Source organism: Indicator indicator, chromosome 15 (genome assembly GCF_027791375.1).
Source record: "Indicator indicator isolate 239-I01 chromosome 15, UM_Iind_1.1, whole genome shotgun sequence".
Taxonomy (NCBI): Eukaryota; Metazoa; Chordata; class Aves; order Piciformes; family Indicatoridae; genus Indicator; species Indicator indicator.
In genome coordinates, this window is record NC_072024.1 from 2,939,676 (window position 1) to 2,953,311 (window position 13,636).

The 13,636-nt window shown below is 43.2% G+C and overlaps 1 protein-coding gene across 1 annotated transcript in view; it reads right to left on the reverse strand.

Annotated features, from left to right (window-relative positions):
* The window catches only part of CNTN6 (contactin 6), a 117,010-nt gene that overhangs the window by 70,620 nt on the left and 32,754 nt on the right, over positions 1-13,636 (reverse strand). The window contains exons 3-4 of the mRNA XM_054387631.1: positions 13,247-13,342; positions 714-917 (exon numbers count right to left, since the gene is read on the reverse strand). Coding sequence (XP_054243606.1) covers positions 714-917; positions 13,247-13,342 — 300 coding nt within the window. The remainder of the gene's footprint in view (positions 1-713; positions 918-13,246; positions 13,343-13,636) is intronic.

The following is a 13,636-nucleotide window of genomic DNA, read 5'->3' on the forward strand; positions in this document are numbered from 1 at the left end:
ATGAGAAGGAAGAAAATAGAAAAGATCTGAAGTATTTACACTGACAGTCCCAAATTCTTAACTTCTGAGTTGTGAGTTTGCTTTGGGTGATCCAATTAAATATGTTACAAGGCAGCACAGATTCACAGTGGGAATATTATTCTGTACTGGACAGTGGAGTTTTATTTATCTCAGGAACATAGCTCTATAGTGACTTCTGTTAGTGATTGCTGCCACTGCTTGGCAAACACTACGAGTATATTGAAATTTAGGTGAGCAAACTTACAAAAGAAACTCTGGGCAAAGCTTTCCCAGGTATATATTGCTCCCTCTGAACATTTAATTAGAAGTGTTGCCAGAAAGACATTTGTATATGTGTGGGTGAGTTTCTCGATGACTCAAGCTTGAAACAGCTTTCTAGATTTGATGCTTGAGCTGTACCTACGTTATCAATTTAGAAAGCTCCTCCAGATTTAAGCCTCCACATGGCCAGCCAGAAGATGAAAAATATTAACACACCATTTGACATTCTCTTGCTATTTTTCAATGATATTGAGCACTGCTTGCTTTGCATATCTTCAGCTCCTCACCCCTCTCCTGACAGCTCAGATCTCAGCCCAGCAGAACATGTGGGGAACCGGACAGGAAAGCCTTAAACCTCCATGAGGATGCTTCCAGTGACTGGAGGTGGACCTGCTGCATGCTTTCAGCCAAGCTCACCCAAGACAACTCACCATCAGTGCGGAGAGTGAGGGGAGTTGGTGGTCCCCATACAGTTTGCTCTGCTTTGGGATTGGTGACCACGCAGGTGTAGTTGCCCACATCTGATGGCTCCACTTTGGCGATGTACAGATTCCCTGTCTCCTGCGAGACAAAGCGGCGCCCGTCCTCCTGAACGTGCAAGGTGCTGTCGTTGAAGGTCCACGTGTAAGATAAGTCTAGAAAACACCAGACACACATCATGTATCCTTTAGGGGATCATCCACTTCCTGACAGTGCTGAAGTGCAATGTTGCCAGCTGAAAGCATGAGCCACTTATAGGGCAAACCGCTGGGGAAGCACAAATTAGCAAAGGCAAGGTAAGCATTGCTTTAGTTTTAAACTCATTCTCAGCCACTTCAGAAGGTCAGGAAAGTTTCTGTCCCCTGCTGCCTTTCATTTCCCTGCTCAGGTTATTTTTAAGTAGGAATGGCAGTGCCACAATGCAGGAGAAAGCTGCTTTAGTAAATAATTTCTGTTCATAATGCTCTGAACGTCCAGAGAGCCAATTGCTGGTCACAGTGCTGCATCTCCTTTCTTCACTCTGAGTATGGAAAACAGAAACCAGTAACATAAATCTTGGTCATCACATTCTTACAACCAAGGGGAGCTCATCTGCATGTAAATATTTTGGAGAGTACATAATGTTTTATTCTACTGCACATTTGACCCTTCTCATCTTCCATGCTTGCATCTGTTCTGTGTTTGTCCTAACTTCCTGACTCTCCTCTGCCTCTGTCTTGTATTTCCATTGAGGGCTTCACAATGCATAGCTGAAGGATGAGCCTCTTGAGATTTAACAAGCCTGAGTGCAAGGTCCTGACCCTAGTCTGGGGCAAGTCCCACTGTCAATACAAGCTAGGGGATGAATGGGTAGAAAGCAGCCCTGCAGAGAAGGACTTGGGGGTGCTGGTGGATGAAAAGCTGGACATGAGCCAGCACCATGTGCTCACAGCCCAGAGTCAGTTGTGTCTTGGGATGATCCCCAGCAACAGAGGCAGCAGGGGGACAAGGGGATTCTGCCCTCTGCTCTGCTCCCACCTGCAGTGCAGGGGACAGAACTGGACTCTTCAGCACAGGAGAGACACAGACCTATTGGAGCAGAGCCAGAAAATACTACAATAATGCTAGGGGGGCTGAAACACCTCTGCGGTGAAGACAGGCGGAGAGAGTTGGGGCTGTTGAGCCTGGAGAAGAGAAGGCTCCAGGGAGACCTTCTTATGACCTTCCAGTACGTGAAGGGGCTGATCAGAAAGCTGAGGACAGACTTTTGAGCAGGGCCTTTTTGTGACAGGACAAGGGAGGATGGGTTTAAACTAAAAGAGGGAGATGGAAGAAATTCATCTACTGTGAGGGTGGTGAGACACTGGCTCAGGTTGCCCAGAGCGGTGGTAGATCCCCCATCCCTGGAACCATTCCAGATCAGGTTGTTTAGGGCTGTGACCAACCTGCTCTAGCTGCAGATGTCCCTGCCAACTGCAGGGGGTTTGGACTGGATGAACTTTAAAGGTCCCTTCCAACTCAAGATGTTCTATGAATGTTTATTTATAATCTAATTTAAGACTGATTTATTTGACTAGCCCACCCTGGACCCACACATCTCCAAACCCAGCTTGTCATCCCAGAACCTTGCTTCTCTGAAGGCCTTTTTGACCAAGCCTTGTCACAAAGTCCTCAGCAGCACAGCGAGTGGGTTCAGTGTCTCCAACCCAGCATGCTGCAGACATGAGTTCACCCAAGGTGTCCCACCAGCCCCATGCTGTGGCTGCTCCACATCCCTGCCAACACCCAACAGCCAGAGCAGAGCTGAAATTCCGTCTTTAACAAGGCACAGTAAATCAGAACTTTCAAAATCTACCAGTTTAGCTTTCCTTAATTAAATGCATAATTCATAAGCTAACAGTGTGCTGCCAACAGCTTCATTTCTACACATTTCCCCCATCAACAAGCCCATTTGAAAAGGATTATTTATGTTTCTTTCCCCCCTCCCCACCTCAGTTACAACATGGAGACAGTATGGTAATAAGTCTGCAAACTCCAGTAGTTTTGTGGAGTTTTATGTTATCATCTTCTAACATTTTAGGACTCTCATTAGAAGTGATGCATCTCCAGGGAGCAATCAATGACACTTGCTGTACTTGGCTAAATCCTGCAATAAGCTCTGGTTTGATGCAGTTTAACGCTAGACTTTTTTTTTTTTTCTTTTTCTCTTCCCCTCCTTTTTCTCTTTTTTCTCTTTTTTCTTTTTCTCTTTTTTCTTTTTCTCTTTTTTCTTTTTCTCTTTTTCTCCTTTTTCTCTTTTTTCTCTTTTTTCTTTTTCTCTTTTTCCTTTTTCTCTTTTTCTTCTTTTTCTCTTTTCCCTCTTTTTCTCTTTTCCCCCTTTTTCCTCATTTTTCCCCTTTTTCTCTTTTCCCCCCATTTTCTCTTCTTTCCTTTTTCTCTTTGTTCCCTTTTTCTCTTTTTTTCCTTTTTCTCTTTCCCCTGTTTTTCTCTTTTTTCCCCTTTTTCCTCCTTTTTCCCCCTTTTTCCTCTTCCCCCCCCTTTTTCTCTTCCCCCCCTTTTTCTTTCTTCTCTTTTTCTTTTTTTTTACTTTTTCTCTCTTTTTTTTCCTTTTTCTCTTTTCTCTCTTTTTCTCCTTTTCCCCCTTTTTCCTCTTTTCCCCCCTTTTTCTCTTTCCCCCATTTTCTCTCCTTTCCTTTTTCTCTTTGTTCCCTTTTTCTCTTTTTTCCTTTTTCTCTTTTCCCCGTTTTTCTCTTTTTTTCCCTTTTTCCTCTTTTTTCTCCTTTTTCTATTTTTTTCTCTTTTTCTCTTTTTTCCCCTTTTTCTCTTTCTTTTCCTCTTTTTTTCTTTTTTTTCCCTCCTAGTCTACAACAATACCTGAAGATGCAACAATTGCAGAAATAATGTGAGACAAACCCCTGTGTGCACACATACACCTGCAGACACAGGAGATAAAAGCACTGTGTTTGCACATTTACACATCCATGTGCTTTTAGGTATCTGAATAAAGCAAATATTCACAGGAAAAATACCCACCAAACCCCTGAAGATGGCTGGGGGTTTCCTTTTGGGAAGATCAGCCTAGAGCCAGATGTAAGTGATGTAACCATGACCTCACAGAACACCTCTGCTATGAGGATAAACTGAGGAAGGTTGTTCAGCCTAAAGAAGAGAAGACTCCAGGGGGACCTTAGAGTTGCCTTCCAGTACCTGAAGAGATCCTACAGGAAGGCTGCAGAGGGACTTTTCATGAAGGTGTCCAGAGACACGACAAGAGGGAATGATTTGAAGGTGTGGAGAGCAGGATTAGACTGGAGCTGAGGAAGGAGTTCTTCAGTGTGAGGGTGGTGAGACTCTGAAACAGGCTGCCCAGGGAGGCTGTGAATGCCTCCTCCCTGGGGGTGTTCAAGGCTGGGTTGGATGAGACCTTGAGCAGCTGTCTAGTTGAGAGCTATCCCTGCCTATGGCAGGAAGGTTTAAGTAGATGATCTCTGAGGTCCCTTCCAACCTAGGCCATTCCATGATTCTATGACCTGATGTGTCTTCCAGAGATTTATTACATAGAGACAATGTAAGGCATAAAGTTTGATGACTGTAGCCTGGCTGGACAAAGAGACCAAAGTGCTTGGTGTGGTGAACACCTTGGTTCCAACTCATTACCTGATGTTCTCTAGCCTGCAAGTTAGGGACTGTAAACAAAACTCTGAAGATTTTCAGGGTAAATCATCTATGTTAAGTCAAACGTTATCTTGCCAACTTGAGATTTCTGTGGAAGAAATACCTTGGATCTGCAGGTTCCTCAGTTTTCATGAGAACACCTGAGGGCTGGTGCCCTGATATCCCTTTTTGTGAGAGATGGAAACTTTGCTTTCCTCCTCACATACACCTACCCAGAGGCACCTCAGAGCTTATGTGCAACAAAACTGCTCCACATGGTTGAACCTGAGAGTTGGCTGCCCAGATTTCTGTGACAGTCTACCCAATGAGAAACAGGAGGGAATATTAAATGCAAGACAGTAGGCAAAAGGAGTTAGGAGGTTCCCTTCATAAAGTCAAATTCTGGTGCTGGCAGTTACAGGGCTGGAAAAAAGCACCATTCCACTCTAATATGGCATCTCCATACCAAACAAAACACCAAATGGATGCCCACAAAGGACCTTTGAAGTATCTTATGGCTTGCAATCAAAAGCCCCAGATTCTTGCTGTAGGGCCTGGGGATGCAGCTAAATTCAGTGCAGGATACAGTATGCAAATTCTAGTAAAACCCTATTAAAACTAACTTTATGCAACACAGACATTCTTCATGACGTCAGCCTCTGAATTAATTAAGCAGTAAGAGAAAGTCAGTCCTTGTCTGTCCTGATTTCAGCTCTCAGGGGGCTCCAGTTGACTTCATCCTCTGAAGTTTCTGTTACTCGCTCCCTGCCTGTATTCCACCATTGCCTTAGGGCCTCCTGATGAATTTTCCCATTAACTGGGAACATGTTCAGGCCCCTCCTTTGCATGTTTCAATCCTTTTTCCCCCCTCAGTAGAAGGAATATAAACACTCCTACTCATCTAACTCCAGGTTCATCATCACCGATCTGCAGGTCCTACTTGCCTAGAGCCTACTTCAGCTCCACTAAACTCTGTGGAAACCTTCATTTTAATTGACTTCAATGGGATTTGGATGAAATCCTAAGAGAAAGGAACCAAAGTGGGGAAACCAAGCTTTTTTTTTTTTTTTTTCATTCCCCCCCCCCCTCCTCCCCCACTTCTATAGTAGAATACCCTTAGACAACGTTTAGACATCAACAGGTGCAGTAGGTTGGAAAATCTAATGCTGTGTTATAAGAAAAAGCTACAAAGACTTAACCATTCCCATTTTGGGTCACTGAGAGTGAATCAGATGGGTAGCAAGCCTGTTGAACTAGCAAAACAAAGCAGCATGGCATCACTTGTAGGGTTAGGGTCATTTGCCTGAGTAAATTAGCAGCTGGGATGGGTCTGGTGAAGGCAGTAAAGGCATAGAAGGAAGATTGTAAAGACAGCAACCTGCTGCTGAAGTGCAGCTTAAATGAATCTGAAAGTGACTGCTGGCAGCTATTTTATGAAAGAATAAATGTAAAGAGACAATTATTTTTGAGTTTATATATATATATATATATATATATATATATATATATATATATAAATAAATAAGCTTTCCATTTAACCATGAGATTTCTGACACAAGCAGTAGTGGAGATCAGATTTCAGCACACCCTTGAAAGCCTCAGAATGGTTGAATTTCACAGCCTGCTATGAAAGGATTTAGCATAAAAGGTCTTAGCTGTTATCCACACCAAAGAGTTTTCTGGGCTTTTTCCCCCTCCATCTCTTTCTTTGGTGGATGAGAAGCTCAACAGGAGCTGTCAATGTGCACTTGCAGCCCAGAAAGCCAACCAGAGCCTGGGCTGCATCAGGAGAAGTGTGGCCAGCAGGTCAAGGGAGGTGATTCTCCCCCTCTGCTCAGCTCTGGTGAGACCCCACCTGGAGTACTGCATCCAGTTCTGGAGCTTCTATTACAAGAGGGATCTGGACATGCTGGAAGGTGTTCAGAGAAGGGCCACCAGGATGAGCAGAGGGCTGGAGCTCCTCACTTATGAGGACAGACTGAGAGACTTAGTACTGTTCAGTCTGGAGAAAAGAAGGCTCTGAGGTGACCTTCTTGTGGCCTTCCAGTATCTCAGAGAGTCTACAAGAAAGCTGGGGAGGGACTTTTTAGGCTATCAGGTAGTGACAGGACTGGGGGGAATGGAAAAAAGCTGGAAGTGGGGAGATTCAGACTGGATGTAAGAAAGAAGTTCTTCCCCATGAGAGTGGTGAGAGCCTGGAATGGGTTGTCCAGGGAGGTGGTTGAGGTCCCATCCCTGGAGGTGTTTAAGGCCAGGCTGGATGAGGCTCTGGCCAGGCTGATATAGTGTGAGGTGTCCCTGGCCATGGCAGGGGGGTTGGAACTGGATGATCCTTGAGGTCCCTTCCAACACTGACTGATTCTGTGATTCTATGATTTTTATTTTCCTTTGTGCTGTAACCTTCCCTCTGGAGTAACCACTTTTCATATGATCTTGAAGATGAATCAACATACCAGAAGCAAGGGAGTAGAGATCTTTTTTTTCCCCTATAACAGATGAATTACCCCCATTTTCCTATTGCAGTTTTCACTAGAGTTAATGGGATGGGTTAGAAAAATAAATGCCAGGTAAAACTACATAGTGGGGCATAAGGAGAGGGGGGGCTGGGGAAGGGAACCCTTTTGAGATGTTCATTGATCACATGGAGCCATTCTGTCTGGCAAGGAGCAAATTGGAGCAATCTTGGGTGAGTCTTGACTCAGTGGTGCTTTAGATACAGACAAACAAGCAGAATTTGGTCCTGGATTTTGATCTTTTTTAATCCATAAAATATTGCTTGCAGTAGAAGCTGAGCTTGTTCCAAAAGCAGATAAAAAAAAAACTATGATTTATGCCCAGATTACCAAAAAAATTCTAACCTTATGAAGCTTTATACCCACAGAGAATCTTTCTCATATGTGGTCCTACAAATAATGATGCTGAAGGGCATGACTTAGCACCAGACTTGGTAGTTAGATAATGGTTGGACTTGATCTTGGTCTTTTCCAACCAAAATGATTCCATAATAATATAAAACTCAGAGCAGCATAAAAGTTTAGAGGTTTACTTGACAAAAACCAGCAATAAAACATTTATTCATTTAATTTCTCCCCTCAATGTTTTTAATTTATCAGCGCTGTGCCAAGTTGTTTTCTAAGACAAGCTTTCTAACTGCTTATCACCTTCAGGTAATTAATTGGTTTGGTGTTTTGTTTTGTTTTGTTTTTTTTAGTAATTCTAACTATGGTATAATAAATGTCACAGTACTGCTCCTTTTCACATGTGCAGCTGATTAGTCCCAGCCCAAATTAACCTGTGTGAGCACTGAACACTGGAAAATGGTATTTACACTCAAAATAATGATCTCAGTGGTGTTATTGTGTCCATCAGAAGATGTCTTGGAGGACACAAAACTTCCTTTACTTCAAAGAGGCTACTCATCAGTGGAAAGGTCATTAATGTCAACTTTATTATGCACATGCCAGAGCATAAACTACTTATTTTAGTAGCTCTGCAGTCCTGGGGTGTGCTTGGGTTTGTTTGGGTTTTATGTTTTACCCAAGGCAGGTGACTACTTGGTGCCAATCTCCTTTCTCAACCCAGAGGTCCCTCCAAATTAGGCTAACTCCATCACAACTTCCAGCCAAGCACTGCCAGTGGGCAAGTCCTGTAGCTTGGGCAAGCAGGAGAACATTGGCTATGCCTGTCAGCCCTGAGCTCTTTCTTTCAGAGCACAGCTGAGAGGGAAGAAGAGCAGGTGATAATCACTGCTGTTATATCAGTCTAAGGGAATGTAACATTTCAGTGCCTTTCTTAAGCCCAAGCAAATTCAGATCAATATTGCTCGTTCTGCAGGAGAACAGCTACAGGCTGGTCTCAGGGAAGAAACCTCCCCCCTCCTGCCAGAGATGGCAGGAAAGAATTAAAGATTCATAGGAGCCTTGAGAAATAGGAGCAGGGAGAGAAAGGGATGTTAAACCCATGACTAAGAGACTCAGTTTTACAGAGGAAGACACACTTCAAACCTTCATTTTAAGATTATGCATTTTACCAAGCAGGCTGTTTAACATGAAATGCAGAAGCAACCTGAGGCAGCAGAAGCCAAAGACCCTTTTAGATAAGAGGCAGCACTTCTAGCCTCACCCTATGCTTTCCACTGCCAGTTTCCTCTGCCCTGCTTCCCAGTGCACAGCTCCCTCTCCACCCTTCTGCTGGGTGGACATGTTTTCCCCATCTCTGTGCTGAGGATTTGGGCTACTGCTGCAGTAAGCAGGTCCACAGGGCTCCTGATTCCTTAGGAGTGCTTTGTTTCCATGATACAGCCTTGGTGCCCTAATGCCAGCATAGAGAATGCCTACAGACTCAGCAGCCCAGCTGCAAACCCTGGCAGCTCCTGTGCACAAGAAGATGCAGCAGCACAAGTGATCCCTGCTGCTCCTAACAAGATTAGCAACTTCCTTAAAGCTCTGAAGGGAGCCACCTTGAAAGAGTTTGGCTTTGCATCAGGCTTTGCTTCTAAAAAAAGAAATGAGCAGCAGCCTGCCCCCCAAGTCTTGAGCCAAGTATTACTCTTTAGGCAGCAACTTCATCGAGGTCAGGTCAAGTTCATATGTAACTAGAGAAATGGAGCCTCCCTACATGACTTCCTTTACCTTGGAGCTTTTATAAAGTGTCATTTGGTGATAAGAAAACAATATTGCATGTTGATTGGGGAGGGGGAAGGAAAACAACAAACAGCTGACCTGAAGAACTTCAGCTTGTGAAAGGACACAGCTCAGAGAAAGAACTGGAGCTTGCTTTCTCACCCCTGCATCCCTGAGCCTCACTAACAAGCAGAGGAAAGTCACAGGCTGAACTTTGTAAGGTGTGTTAATGAGCATCATAAATAACAGCAGCAGAGGCTGGTGCATAAATAGGCAAGGAGGGGCTGGGTGAGGAAATGAAGTGTTTGGGTCAGGGCAGGATAACCTGGGGTAGGTTTGCTCCTGCTTTCAAAAGCTAATTGTAGGCTGTGGTTTGTTGTTCATTAATTGTAGCAAATTTTTAATGTCTTACTTGATTGAAAACACAAGAAAGGCTTTTAAGAGGTGGGCTGTTCCCTTTCAATTTTGTTTGATCGTTGCTAAAGGCACTCTTTGTTCATAGCAACATAGTGTAGGGTTTTGTTTGTGGTTATTGGTACCAGTGTGGCTCTCACAAGAGTCTGCAAGGACTTTGTTCTGTTGGGGCTAGTTTAAGGTTTAAAGCTGACATGAAAGCTGTTGGAGTAATGCTTTTGAAGTTTTTTTCCTTGTTTTTGTTTTTTTTTTTTTTTTTTCCATGCTGCCTGATATATTTCCTCTTCCCTATTCAAGTGAAAAAGTTGTTTCTTTTGTAGAAGAAAAAAAAGGGTTAGCAGTGCAGTCCCAGTTAGGAAGTGTGTATGCAAAAGAGAAAAAGGAGCAGCACAGTTTTTCTTGTCAACTATAAAAAAAGAATTTTAAATGCTGGGTTGGGGTTTTTGTTTGTTTGTTTTAAGATTTAAGTGTTTCACTGGACTAGGCTACCCAGAGAAGCTGTGGAGTCTCCTTCTCTGGAGAGATTCCAACCCTTCCTGAGCAACCTGCTCTGGGTGCCCATGCTTTAGCAGGGGATTTAGGCTGGGTGATTCTCAGAGGTCTCTTCCAAGCTTTACTGTTCTGTGAAATGTTTTGGGAGGTGGAGAATACGTAAAGCGTATTGAAAGGAGCTGAGGGGTCTAATGGTAACTGCAGAGCTTGTTTTCCTGTGAACCTAGCAGAAAGTTGAACTTCAGACTGTTTGTGATACAGACCTAGATAAGCTTTGCAATGTGTTGGTCTCTGCAGTGCAAATAAGAAGTGAAATGTTTCTCTAGATACTGTTCTAAGATACAATAGGTGGTAGTAATATTTTTGAGCTATTTAACCTATTCCTACTTGATGCTGTATGGGAAGAAACCTCAATTAATAAATATTAACTTGTTTTCTTGAGTTCTTGCTCTTCTGTCTCTTCTCTTCTCTTGGTAGAGACTTTCTAGGCTAGCAAGAAGGCAGACTGCTTTACCTATCCCAAAATAAGTATATTGGTGATGATTGCTTTGAATGACTGCTGTACAGATGTCTTGTATTTCCCTTCAGGTCAAAGGAAAATGAAGCCAATAAGCATCAGCACCAGGTTCCTTTTCCTTCTCTGTGATGCATGGATAAGGCCAGGTCTTGAAGTGACTCATCCTGGGGAAGGAGACAGCTGGTCTGCTAGGGAGAAGTGTCTGAAGGGCTGGATCCATCTTCTCTGTCTCCCTTGGGTGTCTTTTCCATGAGAGATAATCTCTTTCCAAGAGCAGAGTTAGTCTTTTCCAGCCAAAGAGTTTACCTCATCTTCTCACAAGAAACAGACAAAAAGTCTGCTCTGGTTATGGGCTGTATCTGCTAAGTTGGATAGGAAAGCCTAAGAGCAATCAGATTTCCTTATGTCTAGGACAAGTTATACAGCTTCTATTGCCTTAAGGTCAACATTACAGGCCTGGTAACTCTCTTACTACTGGTATATCTTCCAAATTCCTTGATATCCAATTCCCATCACATTGGAAGTACAGAACACTTGTTATGGAAGCTCTATGAAAGGCAAATAATCCTTTCTCCTGTTGGTGCTGCGAGTCAGAAGTTTCAGTTAAAAAGAACTCAAAATCCAATCTTTTTTTCTTTTTTTCCCAATAGAAACCAACCTCCTAAGCATCCTCAGCTGGTACACACCTTATCATAGCTCAGACTGTGTGCTTCATCCCCATGGCATGTAATTTTGGATCACAAATACAGGGTGTGTGGATGACAAAAGAAGTTGGTTTCTGGTCTCTGGAGACTTGTTATTTCAGATAATGTATTTTTCAGGCCTATTGGTCAGCAGCTCACATCTCCAGCTTAAGAAACACTGTGGCAAAGGCTTTGTTCATGGCTCCTGTTTTGTCAGTTCAATTAATCTGGGCTGAGCTCACTTCTTAAGTATTTATTTCTTCTGAATGCTTTCTTCTGCTCCTTCCTATTTGTCAAATCATAACTTTAACCTTACAGCAAGAGGGAAATATATAGCTCACTGACTCCAGTTGTCTTTCTGTCTGTCCCACTGATATATCTCAGGAGCTCTTTCAAGCCTTTTCTGCCCTTAAGGATCAGGTTTTGCTCCATCTCCTTGCTTACATACTGCTATCACGTGGCTGCAAACACAAGTCCTCTCCATTCAAGTCTTAAGGGCTTCCAATTGATTGATGGATTTCTCTACATCTCTGATATATTGCATCCTCTTTACAGATCACTATTTACCTTCTCATGGCAATCTGTTCTATAGCTCTGCTCCTTTAAGAAGGGTTGAGGAAACATTGCTGAAAGCAGGTCATGTTCATGTGAATGTGTGGATGTGACTCCTCTAAGATTTGCTGATTCTTTCAGTCCAGAACAAGGTCATTTGGTTATTATAGCTACTGATATTTCCTTTTTATTAATACAATTTGCATTTCCAGGATAAAGCTTCCAATCACTTTCAGCTAGGAAACCACAGATCTTCTTGATTCCCAAGATCTGAAGCAGTTTGGATCAGGGTTCTAACATCCTTGAAGATTTGTGAATGTTTATGGCTCAGAACTTAATAATGGGTGGGGTGAAAAAAAATTCTGGAAAAAAGTCCTTTAAGAACTTCTGACTTCTAGTAGGTACAAAAAGTGTTAATAACAAATGATGGCAGCAGTGTACACACATGCTCAAGCCTTTGCATGACTCTGTAAATGCTGGTGTTGGAGGTAGCAATACACCTACAAAGGGGGGGAAAGGAAAATTGTTCCCTATCATGTGCATTACTGGTTCATGTTCCCTGGATTTGACCTCATGCAAATGGGAGGCAGCAAAACCAGCCTTAAGGAGCAGTAGATAAAAGTGACCCTCCAATCAATCCCCCAAAATACCTCCCTTTCATTCTCTATCTGAAGCACTGAAAGTTATCTGTCAATGTGGTCTGATCAGACCTTTAAGCAGAGAGTTTACTTCTCCAGAAGTCCCTTCCAATCTAAACTTTTCTATGACTATTATGATTATCAGTAAGGAGAGAATGAGATTTTTTTGAAGAACAGAAGACAAATTTTCATGACTGATGTGTGAAATGCAGGATTCAAATTATGACATTGAAGTAGTAAGCACTAAATTAATAAATATTCTAGTTAAAGCTGAAGTGGTTTGGATGTAAAAGAGTTTCTCAGGGCTCTTCTCTGCCATTCCATAAGGGCAAAGGAGATAAGCAGTTATGCCATGGGCTAGGATGACGTGTTCTTGTCCCTCAAGTAACCAAAGAAGAATAAAAGGCCTCCCAAAATACCTTATTATGCCCTTCCAGTGTCTGAAGGGAGCCTACTTCAAGAAAGCTGGTGAGAGGCTTTTTAGGATGTCACGTAGTGGTAGGACTAGAGGAAATGGATCCAAGCTAGAGGAGGGGAGATTTAGATCACAAGTCAGCAAGAAGTTCTTCACCATGAGGGTGGAGAGACACTGGAACAGGTTGCCCAGGGAGGTGGTGGAAGCCTCATCCCTGGAAGTTTCTAAGGCCAGGCTGGATGTGGCTGTGAGCAACCTGCTCTAGTGTGAGATGTCCCCGCCCATGGCAGGGGGGTTGGAACTGGATGATCCTTGAGGTCCCTTCCAACCCTGACAAATCTATGATTCTGTGAAGCAGTGGGAAGCCCTGGTACCTTTCAAAGCACTTAAATCCACCCCCATACCCATCATGCACAAAGAAATGGTGCTGTTAATCCAGCAGGAAGCTTCATAGGCTGCTTCTCTTCAGCTACAGCAGCTGACGTTCAGGCCTTGCAATGCAGAGTCATTCAACCTACCTCCATAATGTGGTGGAGGACCACAGAGAAGAACCACTCCTTGTCCTTCTCTGACTGACACTGTGCTTCTTGGCTTTGTTTCAAAATGTTCAAGATCTTGAGAGAGAGAGAGAAGGAGAAAGCAAGACCCAGTTATTATCTGTTTGATTTATTCCTATCCATATCCCAAACTGCGCAACACTCCCATAACTCAGAAATGCATTTATGTATTCAACAGCATGATATCATCTCACTATGTGAGCATTTTTCTGTGTCCAGCCTAGTCTCTAGCCCTAGGTAATGAGCTCTCTATCCATAAAGCAGTTATACTCTGAGTTTGTAGTTACAACTCCTAATTGCAAAGCTGGTGTCACATCAAAGCAGGATGTTTGCTAGCACCGGCGATTGGAA